Source organism: Emydura macquarii, unplaced genomic scaffold (assembly GCF_026122565.2).
Source record: "Emydura macquarii macquarii isolate MOO-44397 ecotype Brisbane River unplaced genomic scaffold, CSIRO-AGI_Emac_v2 contig_705, whole genome shotgun sequence".
NCBI lineage: Eukaryota > Metazoa > Chordata > Testudines > Chelidae > Emydura > Emydura macquarii.
The window spans coordinates 2,650,297-2,669,707 of NW_027130842.1; the positions used below are offsets into that span (position 1 = coordinate 2,650,297).

Consider the following 19,411-nt stretch of genomic DNA (forward strand, 5'->3'; position numbering starts at 1 on the left):
ACTGTTGTCATAACCTGTATCTAAAAGGTGTCATGTAATATGTCGCTGAAACACTAACTCACTGATCACTAACATTTTTATATGATATATGTATGGCTGATCACAAAGGATAATATGGATATTCTGGAATTATGACTAAAATGTATTTAAACCAGGCGTGTCAGGGGGAGTTAACAAATAGGTTTGTTTTTGTTTTTTCCAGACAAAGGAATACAAGTCTGCCTGCTTGAATGTGTCTCCCACGTAAATTAAACAGGGGGCAACCAAAGACAAAGAAAAGTACATTGGCATACCTGGCAAACAAACATCAGGAGAGCAAGCGGGGAAAAAGAGATCGCCTGGTTTTAGTGGGGGTTGGAGACTGCATCCCTCTCCCTAACCCCCTCCCCTCCCTCCTAGGAAGCCTTCCTGCCTCTTGAAAAAGGGTCAAAGAACTTTGAGAAAGATGTTTTTCAAATAGAGTGACTACCTTTTCAAAATACAAAAATAGGATGCATGCAGGATCCCAGCCCTCCCCCACCCCGATTGTCAGAGGCCCTGGGTGGTTTTCACCTTCCTCTGCACCATGGGGCATGGGTCACTTGCTGGTGGATTCTCTGTACCTTAAAGTCTTTAAACCATGATTTGAAGACTTCAATAACTTCGTGGCCCTGCCCCTGCTCCTCCTCTTCCCTCTGAGCCACTTCCCTCTGGCCAGGGCAGAAGCCACAACCAGGGTGTGATAAGAGCTGCCCAGGGAGCCCGGGCTGCTGAGAGGTACCTTGGGCCCTCCACCTGCCTGAGCGGGATACCAAAGAGCAGCCCGCAACCCGTGTCCCTGCCCCTCAGGGCAGCTGGAGGGTAAATGCTGTCCCAGAGTCATTCAGTCTGGGACTGTGACTTGAAATGTACATTTTGGGACTGACCTGCCCAATGAAGGACAGGTGGTTACCCTATTTTCAAAGGTTTACTGTACTATAGAGAGAGAGGCAAAGAAGCCCTATGTTATTCTTCACCTGAGGAGACAAGGCAAACCAGCACCTTGGACTCTGTGGGGATCCTGACTAAGAGCTAGTCAGCCATTGCTGGAAATGGAAGAGTGGTGAGGAAACTACCCTGACCAAAGACTGTAGCTTGTTAATTTAGACCTTAGCCATTAGAAAGTGTATTTTTACTGTTTGTTTGTAACCATTTCTATCTTGATACCTTATACATGAACTCATTTAAAACCTCTCACTTTTTGATTAAATAAAAACTTGTTTTACTTCTTATCTAAACCAACCCTGTGCTTTGATTGCATTGAAGTGATTGTTGACTCCAGTCAAGATGACAAGCTGCTGTTTCTGTCTCTTTAAAGGAGCAGCAAACTTAATATTTTCTGTGAACGTACAATGACAGGAGCCTCTGCATTACAGAGAGATATCGCTAAGGAACCAGGGGGCTGGAGTTCAAGGATTGTTACCTGCTAGGCAAGATTTGGGCTGGGAGAGGCCTGAGGAGTTTGCTGGCAATGCAGACAAGCTCCTGTGACAGGGATTTGTCACACAGCTGAGGCTGAGTGGGGTAGCACACAGCGTCTCACAGCTCTGTGTATCCCCAGCAGATTGTCACAATATCGTCCCTCCATCACAAGGTATCTTCAAGAAATGATGACAGAACAGTATTGCTTTATGCAACTTTTTACTCTCCTAGACAAGAAGCACCCATTCATTGCCAGTAGAGCACATCAGACATTCAATTTTTACATAAAATAAAGTACTAATCTGGTCTCCACGAGAATGAACAGAAAGGTGAATCATTTAGTCAGGTAGGTAAAGATCCAGAAAGGATTTAGCCCTATCTTGTGCAGTGAGATGATGGGAAGCAAGGAAAAATAAATCTTATCTTAAACCATCACCTATAATGCAAGGTTGTAGCGGTAGAAATTAATTACATTTTTGGACAAAAACAAACAAATGCTGCTGCTTTTCTATTTCTTGGACATTCAACCCTGAATATTATTCAACACATTTGCAAGTAAATAAATAATCAACAAACTACATTTTTGAGACCTACTAATTTTCATTAATATACTTTAGACAAAAAATGGATCTCTCACAAACTTTTCCTGCTGTTGCAAAGAACATTAATATAAGTGTCTCCACTGGTATCATGGATTGCATGCATCTCCTTTTCACCAGAATAGTGATACTAAGCGCAGCATCCTTGGAAAATTTAAACTCCGGTAACAATATTCTGCCCCACCAAAAAAATCACACCAAAGATTACAGTTGGAGAGGGATACACTGCTTAGACCATTGGATCAAAACAAAATACATTTATTCTTTCTAAATCACCATGTTCAAATCTAGAGAGACAAGGTGGGTGAGCTAAATACAAGATCAAACAGCACAAGTAGTTAGCACATATTAATCTAAGGGACTATTCAAGGTGAATGTATCTTGTATTTAGCTGTGACACTCATAGAACCTTTTCCAGATCTGAAGAAGAGCTCTGTGTAACTCACAAGCTTATCTCACTCATCAACAGAAGCTGGTCCAATAAAAGATATTACCTCACCACATTGTCTCTCTAATATCCTTGGACCCAACACAGCTACAACACAGCTACTGCCTGTCTAGGCAGTTTTGTCTCAGCTCTTCATATTCAATGGTTGATATTTTTAAAGCAGCATATGTCTGAAGTTAAGCATATGCTTTAGTGTTTGCAGGATAAGGGCCTAAAGCGAGACAAAAAGATAACAGGGCATACCCTAAGGTCCTTTCACAAAGTCCTATTAAAGTCAATTTTATTGTTAATGGAACACAAGCAGTGGTGTTATGAAGAAAATAGTATGTGATATCATAATGACTGTATCATAGTGTATATGCACAAAGGGAATGAACTAGGGCTGCACAGACAATCTTAATTCTAGTATTTCCTAACTTTGAATGTTTGACTTTGCAAGCATAATGCCTTTCATTTTTTTTGTAAACACACACACACACACACACACACAGTATATACAGTGCATTTATTTGTATATCTCCATTTATTTATAAGAATATTCTACAAATATTGAAAGCACGACAACCAGTTTTTCTCCCTGTGGCTCGTTTGTTATACAAATGATTCATCACTTTAGATATATTAATGTCATTATAGTACGTTCTTTTTCCAGTTTCAATATCTGGAAAGAAAGCCATATCTTTTATACCATACTCAATAATAAAATGACTATCTTCATTTTATATTGTCAAAAAGAAAGACAAGGACAAATATTTGTGCAGGCTTATTAAAAGGACTGTAAAACTTGTTTCTCCTTGGAATTCCCATGTCCAGGGAGAGCACTTTATTCTACTATTACAAATGTAATTTAACTGTGTTTGCAATACACAAACATTTGCCATGAGAATCCTTACATCAGTAGAGTTTCTTTATGCATAATGAGCACATAATCATTCTAAGTCTATGCACGTTTCATTTTAGTTCCTTGGGCATATATGTGTCTTTATTTTTCCAAGCATTTATTTGTTAACCAACTTGGTAATTAAATTGTCTGACTGCCATAATTTGCAGCTCTGGGCCTTAGGAGGGATTGATTTTGCTTTCTTCCCACCCCCAAGTCTCCACGGAAACCTCTTGCCTCTGATTTACAAGCCGGTATTTTAATAGGCTACATTGATGCACAACCAATTTTGGAAGATGCAGCAGTACCTAGTATTTGATAAGCCTCAAAAGTACTTCTTCTGGAGAAGTAATAAATGCAAGACTGAACTGATAGAAAAACAAAACCCAACATTTAGTTATCAAGAAAGCAATGTATCTAATAACTATATCAGCACAGATTATTCTTTGATACTCTTCTCCATCATATCAGTGGTAATGTGATGATGACGACGTGTGTCTGTCATTACACCAATGATGGTCCAATTAAGAGTAAATCATCATCACTGTATTTGGTTGTCTAACTTGCCCATCTGTTGGAAATTTACCCTGTACAATGATCATGTTGTATGTTGGACATGGCAAAGTATGAGACTGGAAGTCCCGAAATGCACTGTTACACGCTGTCGTCTTTAAGACCTTTTGTGATCACTGCATTTTCTTTATGAGCAGTAAATGATATATATCAATATTCAGAATATCAACATCTACTTCTAGCAATGTATCATGTAGCAACCTAAGTGCTGCAGGTGTTGAAAATTGTATACAAAAACCTTAGCTATAAACTAATTTTTTTTTAATATTAAATAAAAAATTCAGAAACGTTTTTTAAACTGAGAAAAATGACTCTTTACAATGTTTTAACCACTCACACACCTCATTTTTTTAATCCAAAATTTTGCAAAATCTTTTAATGTGGACTAGTACCTTTAATTATTAAAACTGCCTATAAAGAGATTTTAAAACAATTATTACATTTGGAAAAAAGTGTTAATTGAATATGCTATTTTTTCCACAATGTTTTATTGTATTTGGATTGAAAGGAATGTAATAAAATAGTATTGGATCCCCATAAATGGTAATTCTGATACATGAACTATTGAATTTGCCAATCTAGGTCTACTGGGATAGAATAGATAATTCTTTTTTAAATAAGTAAAATACATCTAATTTAGAAACTCAGTGTGGCTACGCAAAATTTGGAGGTAAAATCTTTAGAACATATCTTCAAAAACAAGTAAAATCCCTTTAATTTCAATCAAGATTTATGCTAACAAACAAACAAAAACAAAAACAAAAACAAACAAACTGATGGAAAATTCTCCAACGTGGAAAATGATACACTGAAACCAGTGTTGCAGCCCCAAATATTGAGAAATCATGTGTCAGGCCCTCCAAACACATGAGATTTTTAAAGAATGTTTCTTACTGCACAAACACACAACAAGAAACATTTCCTGTCACAGAGTTTACAATCTAAAAATATAGGAGAGACAACGGGTGTAAGGGAAATAAGAACAGAGGGGTGAAGTGATTTGCCCAAGGTCATACAACAGGTCAGTGATGGAAATGGACACAGAACCCAGGTCTCCTGAATCCCAGATCAGAGCCACGTATGCTGGATGACACTTCATCTCCATTTAGCTAATTATTATATGTTATCTGACTAGTCCATGAACATTCATGATTTTATTAAAAGGGTACCCAATAGGTAGAAAGAAAGATGTGGAGCAAAAGAGATTCAGAAAACCTGTAACAAAAATATTAACATCGATTATTTTTAGAAAAACAAAATGCTATACTCCAGCATTCAGGTGCATGGTGTACATGCGTACCACGAGGGAAAAACACATAGAGACCATCACCTGAAGAACTAGCTTTTCTCTGCAGGCCTGTGTGGTTGGCTGCCTCCAACTCTTGTTTGTTTGAAATTTCACAGTGACATGAAAGAAATTAAAAGGATGGTCTTAAGAAAGGTCTAGTTTTAACTCTATCAATCTACTTTGTTTCAATTCACAATGTATGTGCATATTCCTTTCCTTTTATAAACTCCACAGGTATTGAAACTAATGCAATACTACACTGGCTCACAAGAACAGAACAAGCCTAGTGGAGGATAGCATGATGAGCATATCTGTATTTGGAAAGAGATCTAGTATACTGGATTAGATGCCCGTGAATCAGCCCACCCAAGAAAGTGATTTCAATAATGTTGCAACCTTCTTTTTGGGGAACCAGATGATTTTTCAGTATGGAGGACAGTTAAATTATATTTAAATGATTATTCAAAGTGTGTTTGTGATTGGCTCTACGGTTCAATGCTAGAACAATAACTGCCATACTGGGTCAGGTCAATGGTCCATCTAGCTCAGTATCCTGTCTGCAACAGTGACCACTACCAGAGCTTCTGAGGGAGTGTACAGAACATGGCAATTTGGAGAGATCCACTCAGTCTTCCCCTCCTAGCTTCCGGCAGTCAGAGGTTTAGGGTCATCCCAGGCATGGAATTACATGCCTGACCATTTTGGTCACTGATAGTCATTGATGGACTTATCCTCCAGGAACTTATCTAATTCTTTTCTGAACCCAGTTATATTTTTGGCCTTCAGAGCATCCCCTGGCAATGAGTTCCACAGGTTGACTGTGCATTCTGTGAAAAAGTATTTCCTCTTGTTTGTATTAAATGGGCTACAATAAGCCTCTAGAGCACGCAGTACTTTTAGATGCTGCTATACTATAAGCAAATGCAATTAAACCATTTAGTTTCCAATTAAATATGTTAACTTATCCTTCTTTACAGTAATATATCAGGCCTCTATCCTGGAAGCACTTGCGTATATGCTTAACTTTACATGGCAGTAGCCTTGCTGAAGCCAATAAAATAGATATATGAAGTTAAACATGATCAAAAGTGCTTATAGGACTGGGGCCTAAATTGTCACAGGAATGTACCATGTACAGCGGAAGTTTACATAACAGATTAGATCTATTTAACATGAGCCCAGCATCTAGTCTGATCTCCTGCATAACACAGGACACCAGACTTCCCTGAATTAATTCCTGCTTCACAGAGGAGATGTAGAAAATGAACCTGTTATATGCATCAGTTATATAAGCCTTCCATTGCACATGGTGTATTCCTGTGCTAATTTAGGCCCTAATTCTGCAAACATTTTTAAACATGCTGAACTTTATGCATATGTTCCACTGGCAACGGGGCTACTCACAAATGTAAAGTCAAGCACATGCGTAAGTGCTTGCTGGGTAGTCCTATGGTCAGTGTTACACAGGAGGTCAGACTAGATAATCACATTGGTCCACTCTAATAAAAGATAATACGGTGAGGTGAAGGGGAATTTCTGGTTAGCTAACTAAGTTATGCCAAATAATTCTTTAAATCCCAATAACACAATCCAGCTAGAGACTGGGGACTTGTCTACACAGTGGGGTAATACACTGCAGAGGTGTGACTGCCAAAGCACATTCACATGTTGCATATTCACTGGTCTGTGTAGCTCCTGCTTGTGCACTTTATTGTGGTGCTGTTTGAAACTGTACTAGGTTAAAGTGCACTAAGGAACTTTTAGTGCACACCAGCAGGATCTAAAGGTGCCCTAGTGCACTTCAGCCTAGGTCTGTTTCAAACAGCACTAAGTTAAAGTGCACCAGCAGGGTCTACATGGATCCATCAATGCACATGAGAGTGGGCTTTGGAAATCACACCCCTGCAGAGTGCATTAGCCCACTGTGTAGACAAGCCCTTCCATACTTCATAAATATAATAGTGTGTAATACTATTGAACTGGTTATTTTTGTTGTAAAAATGTTTTAACAGAAAAGATAATATTTTACTGTAACACATTTTAATTACGATGTAATTGGAAAAATATTCACAAGTCATGCAAATGTACTGATGAAAGTAAGTGCCCAGAACTGCACCGGTGAAATGTATTAACTCCACAGTGAAGCACAACTACCATACAGCAAAATAGTAAAAGAAATCACTGGGGAAGATATTTAAAAACAGTTAAAATTTTTCAGTATTCATAATGTAGAATGTACAATGTTTACAAATGTGTTGTGCCCCTGTATCAATGTCCTGTTTCATGCAACTTTTTTAAACCAGAAGAATAAGTGAAGGTTAAAGCAAACAAAACAGGCTTTGGACCATGCCCTTAAGCATAAAGAACAGTTTTACTACGTATCTAATAATGGTCAAAATGAGTGGAATTCTTCCTGGCAAAAAGGCAGATTGAAAAATGATGTGGGGCCAAAGGATGGACTAATATGAAAAAGACTACTAAAGTATTTTTCAAAAAAAAATTTCCCTAAACATTCAATACTACATGATTTAAAATACCTTTTATTTTCTATGTAAATAAAATGCTTGTCAAACAAATAACAGCTTTAATGTCTAATGCAATGTTAATATTGGTTTATAAAAGCACTTTGGGGATTTAAAGTATTATTTTTATTAAACACTTAAAATGGCTAAAGAATATTGCACACCATAATTTGTTAACACACACATGCTGGAGATAGTATAGTGAAAAATCCCAAACCTTTTCATCTCTTCGCTGCTTCTATGACAATCATTACTCTCTCTACAGAAAACCGCTTGTAAGAGGTTCTAAATCCACTCTGGTTAAAAAGGCAGCACATCAATTAGCTGATTTTTTTTTTTTTTTTTAAAACAATGCTGCACTTTGTAATGGAACATAACTCAGAAACTTACTGCTTCCTAGCAGCTGATTCAGGTTGGCGTCTTCCATCCCACTGTCCCCTCTAAACCAAATGTTAGAAAATGTGTGTGTTAATATTCCTCTTCTCCTTTTCTCTCTCTCTCTCTCTCTCTCACCCTTCTCTCTAAACCAGGCAAGCTACCCCCAGTAACAAGGGAAGACTGATTAATCACCCTACGTATTGTCTCTTACACAGCTTGAAGGTCAGCCAGGGTAAAAGCAAAGGGTGACAAGACATACAACTATACCCCACTGTTTTCAAATGGCCACCTTGTTCACTGAACCAAGCTCAAACCAAGAAAGAGCTCTTTTCAAAATATGCAGTCAGGCTCAAACTGAGGGGCAAGGGGAAAGCCTGGTTGAGAAACAGTTGCTAAACCATCAACACAGCATCAGGAGTTGTGAAAGAAACCTCATGTGGGGCTCCCAACGCCAGGCTTGATGGGACACTGTAATAAAAACAAGTACACATTTTAGTGCAGATTTTAAAGGAGTTCTCTATATTCATATAGCAGTTGGTGAATATGTGATCTGCTTTGTCTTTGTGCTTGTTAAAAGCATCTGCAACAATTCACTGGTTTTATAGTTTGGCTTGTCAAGGAGACGTTGACTGACCACATCTTTTTGTTAGCTACTGTCATGGACGCTTTGAGCACATTGCAGGGTCTGAGAACTGGGATATAATAAAGTGTAGCAGCAATCTTATTCATAACACCAATCTGCCTCCAAAGAAGTTTCCCATGAGACTGCTTTTCAAATATGAGATTGCTATGTTTTTTTGCAGTAAAACGATATTAAAAGTGAACTGAAGCTTTCATTTGTTTTTTTTTAAATTTTAAACTGTGGATGATTCTAAATCAGTAACTAAATATGGGTGGGGTTTTGAAAAAACACTCAGCAAATGTCTAACTCTGGTCCCTCTGAAGCCAGTAGTACCCACTGATTTCAATGAGAACAGTTTCAAGCCAATGCTGAGCACTTTTAAAAGTCTTAACCTAAGCCCCAGTCTATGCTACACATTTATGTTGGTATAACTACGTCGCTCAGCCACACCCCTGAGCGACACAGTTCTACCGACCAAACTACCAGTGTAAACAGTGCTATGTCAACGGGAGGGCTTCTCCCAGCAATATAACTACCTCGTCTCAGGGAAGTTGAGTACCGTTCTCCCGTCGGCATAGGTAGCTTAGTGCTAAAACAGCACAGCTACAGCACTGTAATCGCTCTGTGTGCAAACTTAAAAATGTAAGGTTCCCCTCCCTTGGAACTGAGTTCTTCTGTACCACTCTGGGACAACTGGGATTAACCCCAGAAGATTCTAGCTACGTACTAAATGACCAAGTTTAAAACCAGGCTTAAACAAGTGCTCTAAAATCGCTTGTGGCCCAGTGGTGTTCCATCATGGCTATCACGGATGTAGTCAAACCATTACACTGAAAGGCCTGCAGGGCAAGACCTGAATTTGTGTTTTGTACAGTGCGGTAAAGATCATCTGTGGTTAATTAAAAATAGCTATGTTAATGTCTCCTTCTAAATCAGCCCTCAAGATGCACTGTTTCAGTGATGCCTTTGAAAAAAGACAGGGAAGACAACTTTTTATTAATTATTTTTATAGATATGAGTGCAAATACAACTGATTGTATCCCTCAACCCCACCCCCACTAATAAATAACCTGTACCTCTGATACTGCCAAGATTTACCTTCCTTTAGACCAGTGGTTCTCAAATGGTGTTCCGCGGAACCCTAGGGTTCCGTGGGCTGAGCGGAAGGGTTCCGCAAAAAAGACGTACCGCGCCGCCAAATGTTAAAAAAACTGGTGCTGCTGAATAGCTGCTCGTGCGCCACCGAACAGCTGATGGGGCCGCCGAAAACGGCCCTGAAAGCGCGCCGCTGAAAAGAGGAAGATTTCCTTGACTTTTCGGTGGACGGCATGGCATGGTCGGGCAAGGGTTCCGAGGGTGGAAAGAAATTGAGAACCACTGCTTTAGACAATAGTTTACTGACTGATTTATTAGTTTATTTTGCAGTCCCAGCAGCGTGAAGTCCTATTTGTTCCATACTTTTCTGTGTGTGACACATTCAGTTTTCCTTTTTCCTCTTACAGTTGGGTTTAACTTGCACAGCAGCTCAGTGCAATGACCATCTGGAGCTGAACATCAGGAATTGTAATCAGGTCACTGCTAAAGTGCTGTCAGTTTGGGCATGTTGCCAGGAAGGAACACTTTCTCCTTGGTGAGGTGGGCAAAGTAGTGGGGGAAAAAAACTCCAAAACCAAAAAAGATTCCATGTCACATCGCTACCATTTTTAAGGTTAAAACTAACATGTGCTGACATACACAAAAAGCCATACAAAACAAGCTGCCACTAAAGGTCCTTGGAAACCAAGTCTCTGAAGCAGTAGCAGCATCTTCAAAATGAGCTCCTCTTCAAATCTGTTCCCTTAAAATATGTCCAGTGATATCATAATTGGATCGGATTACAAAGCAGGAATATTCCCAGAATAGCAAACAATAATTTAATTTATATAGTGACTCTCTAAGAAGGTGATGAAACAAATGCAAGATGTTATTGATGAACTACTTATCTGTTATACTATCTATATTTTCTAAATATTATTTTTAGGCATTAGAACAATCAACTCTAAGAACACTGAAGCAAGATTTATAGTAAGAGCCCTGGAAGTAAGGTGACCAGGTGTCCTGATTTTATAGGGACAGTCCTGATATTCAGGGCTTTTTCTTATATAGTTACCTATTACCCCCCACCCCGGTCCCGATTTTTCACACTTGCTATCTGGTCACCTTACCTGGAAGACCCGGATGGTGAGAGCTACCAACTCTCCAAGGAATTCTGGGACTCATAATGAAAAGTCTAGTTTAGTATTAAAGTTTCTTCCTCTGCTTCCTCCATATAATGAACTTATCAATAACATTGCACTTTTTTCCCATCTTGTCATGGAGGCAGTATATGCTTATTATTATTAACACCATAAAAAAGAGTGGAATCTGTTTTGTAAAAGGCTGTAACAACAAATATGTATGAAAAACATTCCCCCCCCCCCATAGTCTGGTGGCAGGAAAATAGAAGATCAAAATTCCTAGATTTCTTCATCTCTCAGCACTCAGATAACGTAGGCCTACTATCAGGTGACAAAGGATTGGCACAGCAATGAGAAAAAATAAAGTGAGGAACAGAAGTGGATATCTGCAAGTGCTCCAGTCTTCTTACAGAGAACCAGCATTAGAGAAAAGCACAGTCTGAATATACATTATCCGAATAGCTGCACAGTATCCAATGAAACTATAACAACTGCAATCTTCTTGTGACTGTTGAATTACAAACAATTTTTCTTCAAATCTAGATATTTTGTAATCATAGCACAGATTGTAGGACAATCATAACAGCCTTTTATAACTGCTACATTTTAATAAATCTCAGTACAGTAAAGATGCCAGTCTCAAAAGAGGGTTACTCTTGCATTTAGTCATGTTGGACCAAATTCCTCTCCAGTTAATTCCACTGGATTTCACCGGGGATAAAATGAACATGCTGAGTGATAAAAGGCTGTACACAGATTGCAGGTTTTTATGACTTGCCCTCAATCTCTTCAATTTCCCAGTCATAATTTGCTTTTGTTTTTTAAATGTATGCTACTTTATTCCGGATTTACTCTAACAAAAACCCCCATAAATGCAGGAAGCAAGCCCATTTAATTAATTTGTTCTTTCTCCACTAAACAACAAAATAAATTATTTCCAGTTATCTGAGAACATCAATGCATTGTCACCATCTCTAGAGACATCAAATTAGCATACACAAGGAGCTAATTTTTTTTTGAAGGCAAAGTAGTCAACACACCACCCACAAAAATATTTACCTGTCTCTCTTTTTACAGACTTCTTATTTTTAATCACAATTCAAATTCTGCCCTCAAGTATGTACTTGTTTAGGTGTATGCAGGAGTGGAGATTAAAGAAGTTGGCTACATATCTTTCTCTCAATTTATATGCTAAAAGGTCTGAAAATGTGCTGCTGATTTTCATGCTCAAGTTTTCTCACAGCAGTTTACAGGTTAACATGTAAAGCAGAGTTAGTTCATTGACTGTGCAGAGAAATGGAACCTCCACCTCAGCGCAGTAGCTCTCCATACAAGCATTACACATCACAACCTATTGTACTGGAAGAAAGCAGGATTTTGGCCAAGACCCCACCTTTATTTATTTTTTCTTTCCCCAAAAGCTACTGTGGGATTTTTAACTTCCACCATAGTCAGTGATGCATCCCCCTGACACTGCATTGTGGTTTCAACACTGGTTAAAGGCCTGAATTGCAGCATGGGATTTTAACCCATGATAACCATCTGGTTCAAGAAGCTTACGTAGATTCTGATGCTTTTGCTTTCTCTCTCTCTCTCTCTTTTTTTTTTTTTTTTTTTTTTTTTTTAATTTTTAGACATGTTAAAAATAGTGTTGGGCGGTTTCGAGTGCTTTTTCAGCTCAGTCTGGTTAAAAATATTACCTAACCTTGAAAGTCAAAGCTGTACACTCCCTTAATCCTCTGTGTTCACCGGCATCCTCTGAGGTCTTTAAAAAGCTGAAGTTCTAATGTGCTGAGTTAGCTACCACTCAGGCTTATAATCTATTTACTAAATACTTCCACCATCTCTACAAAAAGATATCTAGTTACTAGTCACTGGATGAGCCTCATCCACTTGCAGGCTTTGATTTTAATGGACGAACACTAACAGTTTCTAACAGAATACAACTTAAAATGTCATGCATGCAACACTGCAGTTACTGTTCAGCTAATACTGAATTGTCTGGCTGTATCAGAAGGACAGAAGACACTGGATGTGGTTTACTTAAGCTGCAACTTTATTAACTGTCTGGGAGTACCGGACAGATAAAAGTGTATAGTGCAGGTAACTCCATGATCCTACCTACCTGTGGGACTTCCTTCAGCCCTTCCATCCCAGTCCCCAGCCAATTCAGTGCTGGGACCTCACCATCCCACTCCCTCGAATGAAGATTAAGATGGGCTATAAAGGAGGGATGGTTGGCTCCCTGCCATTCCAGTCATAGGAAACCAGAAACCCCCCGTCCCCCGGTTTCCCCTCCTTTAACAAACACCTCCTTTAAATCCTTTACCATACCATTTATCTGATCACCGTACCTCCTCCCTATAGAGTACCTGCACTAGATAACGCCTCATGCATACACGAGTTGTGACATCATAGCTTAATTCCCATTCCTTGCTTGTCCCAACTAAGTGGTCCCCTCCCCCCCCCCCCAGCCCATTCTTGGGGAGGCAAAAAACCCACCCCCCTTTGCCTTGGTCAATCTGGCAGTGAGGGAAGATTCCTTCCAGATCCCTAAGAAAGGAGTGGCTAGCCCAGTGCTCACAACGGATCCTAACCAAAGCTGGTATTTTGCCACTTTCAAGTGTGGGAGTGTGGGTGCTGCTCCTCTTGGTCTGGTTAAAAGACGGCTTCTCCCATCCAGTTTGCACCTATATAATCTCCCTTCTCTTTGGGACACCTGGGGGGATGAGTCAGCATTCCTGCCCTGCATCTGCTTCAAAGTCCATGCCTTTCTGCCATTAAAGAGGTATATCCTTTCCCCCAGCAAGCCAGACAATGTCCCGTCTCCCTACTTAAGTGCAGTATGGTCATTCTTCCAAAAATCAATGTTATACAAAACCTAAAAGCTACATTTTGCTTCAAGCATTTTTACTATATACCCATGGAGAATGGGCAAGAAAATGGCAGATGAAATTCAATGTTGATAAATACAAAGTAATGCACACTGCACAAAATAATTCCAACTATACATACAAAATGATGGTGTCTAAATTAGCTGTTACCACTCAAGAAAGATCTTGGAGTCACTGTGGATAGTTCCCTGAAAACATCTGCTCAATGTGCAGCAGCAGTCAAAAAAGCTAATAAAATGTTAGGAACCCTGAGGAGGCTGACAGATAAGACAGAAAATATAATAATGCCACTATATAAATCCATGTATACCCACACCTTGAACACTGTATGCAGTTCAGTAGCCTCATTTCAAAAAAGATGTATTAGAATTGAAAAGATGCAGAGAAGGGCAATGAAAATGATTAGGGGTACAGAACAGCTTCCATATGAGCGGAGATTTAAAAGACGGTGAGTATTCAGTTTGGAAAAAGAGATGAAAATATGATAGAGGTCTACAAAATCATGAATGGTGTGGAGAAAGTGAATATGGAAATGTTATTAACCCTTTCACAGAACACAAAGCTAAGGGTCACCAAATGTTAATAGGCAGCAAGTTTCAAACAAACAAAAGCAAGTACTTCTCCATACAGCACACAAACAACTGGTGAAAGTCATTGTCATGAGACATTGTGAAGGCCAGAAGTATAACTGGGTTAAAAGAAGAAATTTTTTAGACAAATTCATGGAGGGTAGGTTCCACCAGTGGCTATTAGCCAGGATTGTTGGATGCAACCCCATGCTCCTGGTGTCTCTAAACCTCCGACTGTCAGAAGCTGGGACTGGATAACAGGAGATGGATAACTCGAAATTACCCTGTTCTGTTCATTTCCTCTGAAGAGTCAGTCACACTGGTCGCTGTCAAAGACAGGTTACTGGGCTAGATCGACAATTGATCTGACCTGGTATGGCCATTCTTATGAATTCACTTTACATAGGTGTGCGAGTTTCCTTTTCCTTCTGCAGAAATACTGTAAATCTTTTACTGACTAAAAAAGGCAGCACTTTCAATTCACTTCAGATATATTTCCCATACTTTTTCATTCTCTTATTCTATACAGATTAAAAAATAGTTCCATCATCCCGTTCCTGAAAGGACCCTGGACAGTGACAAAGTTACACTGAATATTCTATTCAGGTTTTTATACCAAACCCTTTCCCATGGTCTCTGAATGCATAGAGGCAAGGCAGACATAAGTTGGGGGAAAGGAAATATTATTATCCCTATTTTACAGATGGGGAACTGAAACAGAGGGTAAATGATTTGTCTGTGCTCACATGATTGTCTACATGGGCTTTTCTCATTCTAGTACTATCTTGTCCACAACTCCATTCTTCTCTTGAATACACTTCACTTCATAACCTCTTCACTTTGAATGGCCATGATGCAAATAATAAATGTAGCAAACTCTTCTGTTTCATAGAAACCCCTCCCTAACCCATACCTTACACACCTGTGTCTCAGGTGGTTATTCAAACTTTATATACAGCTACTTCACAACTTGGCTAGGGAATACACAAATATCTGGCACATATTTAAAGGTTTCCTTGCTGCATGCAAAAACAGAGATTACACCAAATCCGTTTTTTCTCATATCATTTTATACAGCCTTCATTTTCACAGCCTCTGTGTTTGCCGCCCCAATAAAGAATTCTGATCACCATATGTAAATTGTCAATCTTACTGCTTCCGGATCTCCATCACTCCCTAGGACAAAGTGTTATATGATTCCTTTTGCCCTCAGATCTCTCATTGTTACTGACTACAACGAAACCCTTCAGGTTTTCATATACTCATGACAGCCCATCACAACCACCACCAAAATCCTCTCATACTTACATATTTTCTTTTGTACAAATTGGCTCTCAAAACACACTGACCTTCCACATAATTTGGACTAATTTTATTGTCATGTGCTTCAGTTAGAAGTTAAATTCACTCTTTTTAAAAAAAAAAAAAAAATCTCATTGACATAAATTATGACATCTTAAACATACACCCAATTTCCTCTGAGCACCTATTTGTTTCCCTGCAATTCAATCAAGGCCTTATGCCCAAAAGCACCGTCTCTGATTTCATGTCCTTTCATGATATTCTATTAATGTGTACTTCCATTTCCACTTCGGAATGTTGCAGCTAACATAATACAGCATTATCTGTGACATCAATATTCCAAGGGAATTTATCTAAAGAAGAGTTTGGTGGTGGTGTAGTGAGGTGAATGCAACAGCCTTTCACATCTGAAAATCTGGATTAAGTCAAAAATGAAAATGAGGTTGGTGGTCTTGGCCTACTTCCTAGGGGATGTTTGTTCACTGAATGATTCCCCCCTCTGCCCCCTCCTCCCCGCACACATAAAACCTGGTATGATTTGAAGTCTATGCTCACGACTAGATTAGTAGGGTGCTGTAGCTATGGGGAAATAAACCAAAGTTCCTACAGCATTATGGCCTCTAACTGGTGCTATCCATTCCTTATTTTCCAGAGCATTACATTTCCTTTCTAATTATCCCCATTAAAAAAAATGAATTTCAAGGAATAAATCAGAATAATTTATCTGTAGCATTAAAGTTCAATTTTTACTTTAGCAAGAACTATCTTCCTTTAAATCACTTTCAGGGCAACCCCAGCATGGTGGCCACACATTAAGAATGCTACAACAGTATCTAAAATGGTTTCTTGCCAGCAGCAACCACGCAGCTACATGTACTAGCCAACTAGTATTAATCCAGTATTTTATAGCAGTTAGGATAGGTTACTGCTAAGCACACTAAATACAAATTATGGTGGAAAGAAATCATTCTGAAAATGCACTACTGTTCATAAAAAAAGACATGATTATTAATCACATTTATCATGGCAGTGCCTAAGGACTGACCAAGAGTGGGGCCTCATGATGCTAGGCCCTGCACAAACACAGGGAAGCAGACGGCTCATGCCCCAAAGAGCTTACAATCTAAATACACAAGACAGACACTGGGTGTGGGAGAGGAAGAACACACAAACAAAGTGAACAACAGGACAGAATAGCAGAAAATATCATGTGAGCTCCACAATAATTTTGGGGCATGGGGGAGAAAGAAGGTGAGTTAGGAGGGGATAAACTAAAACAGAAAGATAAGTGAAGTTTCTCTACTAATACACCTGGCTGTCTCGATATATTTTTAAAAGTGAGATAAGTGAGAAGAATAACCAGTTAACCCCATTAATTAGCTAGGAATAAGCCTCCACAAAGATGTTTTAGACATTCTTTCATCAGTATTACCACCATAGGGCAACAGAGGAGAAGGAAACATATTGATGGAGATGTTGTCAGTTCTACATCCTAATCCCAAATGTATCAGATACTTTAACAACCCCCAACAAGGCTGTATTGTAATAAAATCTTTCACAATAAACTAGCAGATCTTCTCATGCTCTGCATAGTTATTCTTTGCATTTATCAGTCTTTCCAAATTTGCTTTAATTTAGGTCTGATCTTTTCAAATTAAATTACTGTGCTGTTCTGAACAAGAAGATATCTACGCTATGCTCCTAGGATCTGGCCAAAAAGTAAATCCAAAAAGTAGACTAAGGCCAATCAAAAAGGTTTTAGAATAAAAGTACAACTCAGTATTAAATATGTTTTTGAGAAAGCTATGCACATTAAATATTATGTAATTGGTAGTTTATCATAAATTGTTAAAGATACCATTCAATTTTTACAAAAATGAAGTTTTCCATTCAAATTACAACATCAAAACAAGGCTTCATAACTCACTGTCTCACATCACTGATAGCACAAAACTTGTGATTTGCTGATGTATTTTAGAAAAATAAAATCAACGGAAGATTAATGTAATTTGAAATCATCCTACAAACTGATGCATTACATTAGACTCCATAAACATGATTAGGAAACAAAATTGCAGGAGAAAGATGATAGCCATTCATTTCCTTACTGTGGATAACAATATTTCCATTTACATACTTTAAAATTAGAAAAACATTTAAAGGAAATATATTATCTCAAGGAACATGAAAAATGAGGTGCTTACCTATTTCTTCCATTACAACAAGTATTGTATTCATGTGTATTTCAGAGGATCTATCATAAATCCATAGCATGATCCATTTCATAACACCTGCACGACTAACATTCCTCAGTTCTCACCTTATGCTAAAAAAAATATAAACCAAGTTGGCAATTAAGCAACCCAAAAAGGAACGAAGAGACTTTGCTGAATGTAAAAATTACTGTGCAACTTCAGAAACGGCAAAAATATATGCAAACACAATACAGTTTTCAGGTCAAAGCTGACTTGCTCTTACAATTTCAGGCCCAACATCTGATTAAAATGGAGTTTGTCACATCCACAGCACATGAGATTATTCATGAGGACCGGGAGGGGGAGAAGTCTGCTGAGCACTTCCTTGTGCACGACGTCAATAGGTTGAGCTGCTTAACAGAAGCTAAGCCCAAAGCAACTGGTTACTGGTGCTGGCATCTGTCTACCACGCTGCCCCACTTCCCAGTTCAAAACACACTCTTTTTAATAAATGTTTTGGTCTAATAGCTCTAACACATCACAAAACATCAACAACAAAAAGGAACATAGCACAGCCTCCAATTTTTGCCCTGAACAAATCTCTTCACTAAAATGAAAGAATAGGTGTTTTACTTTTAACTACATAATGAAAAAAATGTGTTTGCTGAAATATTGAAAAATTTAAGAGTTTTAGAGCAAAGAACTTTACTTAATTTAGCATGGCACCTAAGCTTCAATGATGGACCTCAACACTTGTTTTCTAAAGAGGAATATAACATTTTCTTGCATATGTAACATCTTAGTACTGCGGGCTGTAAAATTTTGGGAGGATATTTCTTCAATTCTTTGATTGGTTTATCATTATTGAACAGTGTGTTTTTTATTGAGTGCAGTGCTATCACTGAAGTCCAGTATTATGCATGCCAATATGCTAGTAATTTAGAGTAACAGTTAATATTCATTTTAAAAAAGACTAGATACAAAAATATGGATTTTAAGTAACATCAAAAAAGCCATCCTACAAAGTTGTATGCTGTCTCAGTAATATTTTTTTTTTAAAAAGGATGTTTCATATTTTATGACATTCAAGAAAAAATGACTGCACATAATTCTTTTAAAATTTCCATTATCAGTTTATAAGGGATTTGTAATTTATAAATGTAATTCTGTTAACTTGACATGATTGTGCTATAGCATTTGGGTCTCAACTTTCCCATATCAGAGCTTTAAAAGTGTTGCACTTGAGCAGTAAATGTCCTCTTGAGCTGTAACAACTATTTTATTTATAACCATTCCAAGTGGCATGAGGACAACATTTCCTGCAATACATTATAACCACTGAACAATACCTTCCTCTACAATTAGTTCTATTGAGTTCAATGGGGCTACTTTCATAGTAAAGTACAGACTCAATGTGAGTAAAGGTGACAGAATGAAGACTTTGGTGATCACTATAATGCAGAATTTTTATTTTAAAGGTTAATG

At 38.3% G+C, this 19,411-nt stretch overlaps 1 protein-coding gene across 2 annotated transcripts in view; it reads right to left on the minus strand.

Moving 5' to 3' along the window:
• Window positions 1-19,411, minus strand: part of MAP7 (microtubule associated protein 7) — a 145,660-nt gene that overhangs the window by 95,461 nt on the left and 30,788 nt on the right. The window contains exon 2 of one of the 2 annotated variants that reach the window (XM_067542294.1): window positions 17,936-18,057. The exons of the other annotated variant lie outside the window; for it this stretch is intronic. Coding sequence (XP_067398395.1) covers window positions 17,936-18,017 — 82 coding nt within the window. The 5' untranslated portion in view covers window positions 18,018-18,057. The remainder of the gene's footprint in view (window positions 1-17,935; window positions 18,058-19,411) is intronic. 2 annotated transcript variants of the gene reach the window in all.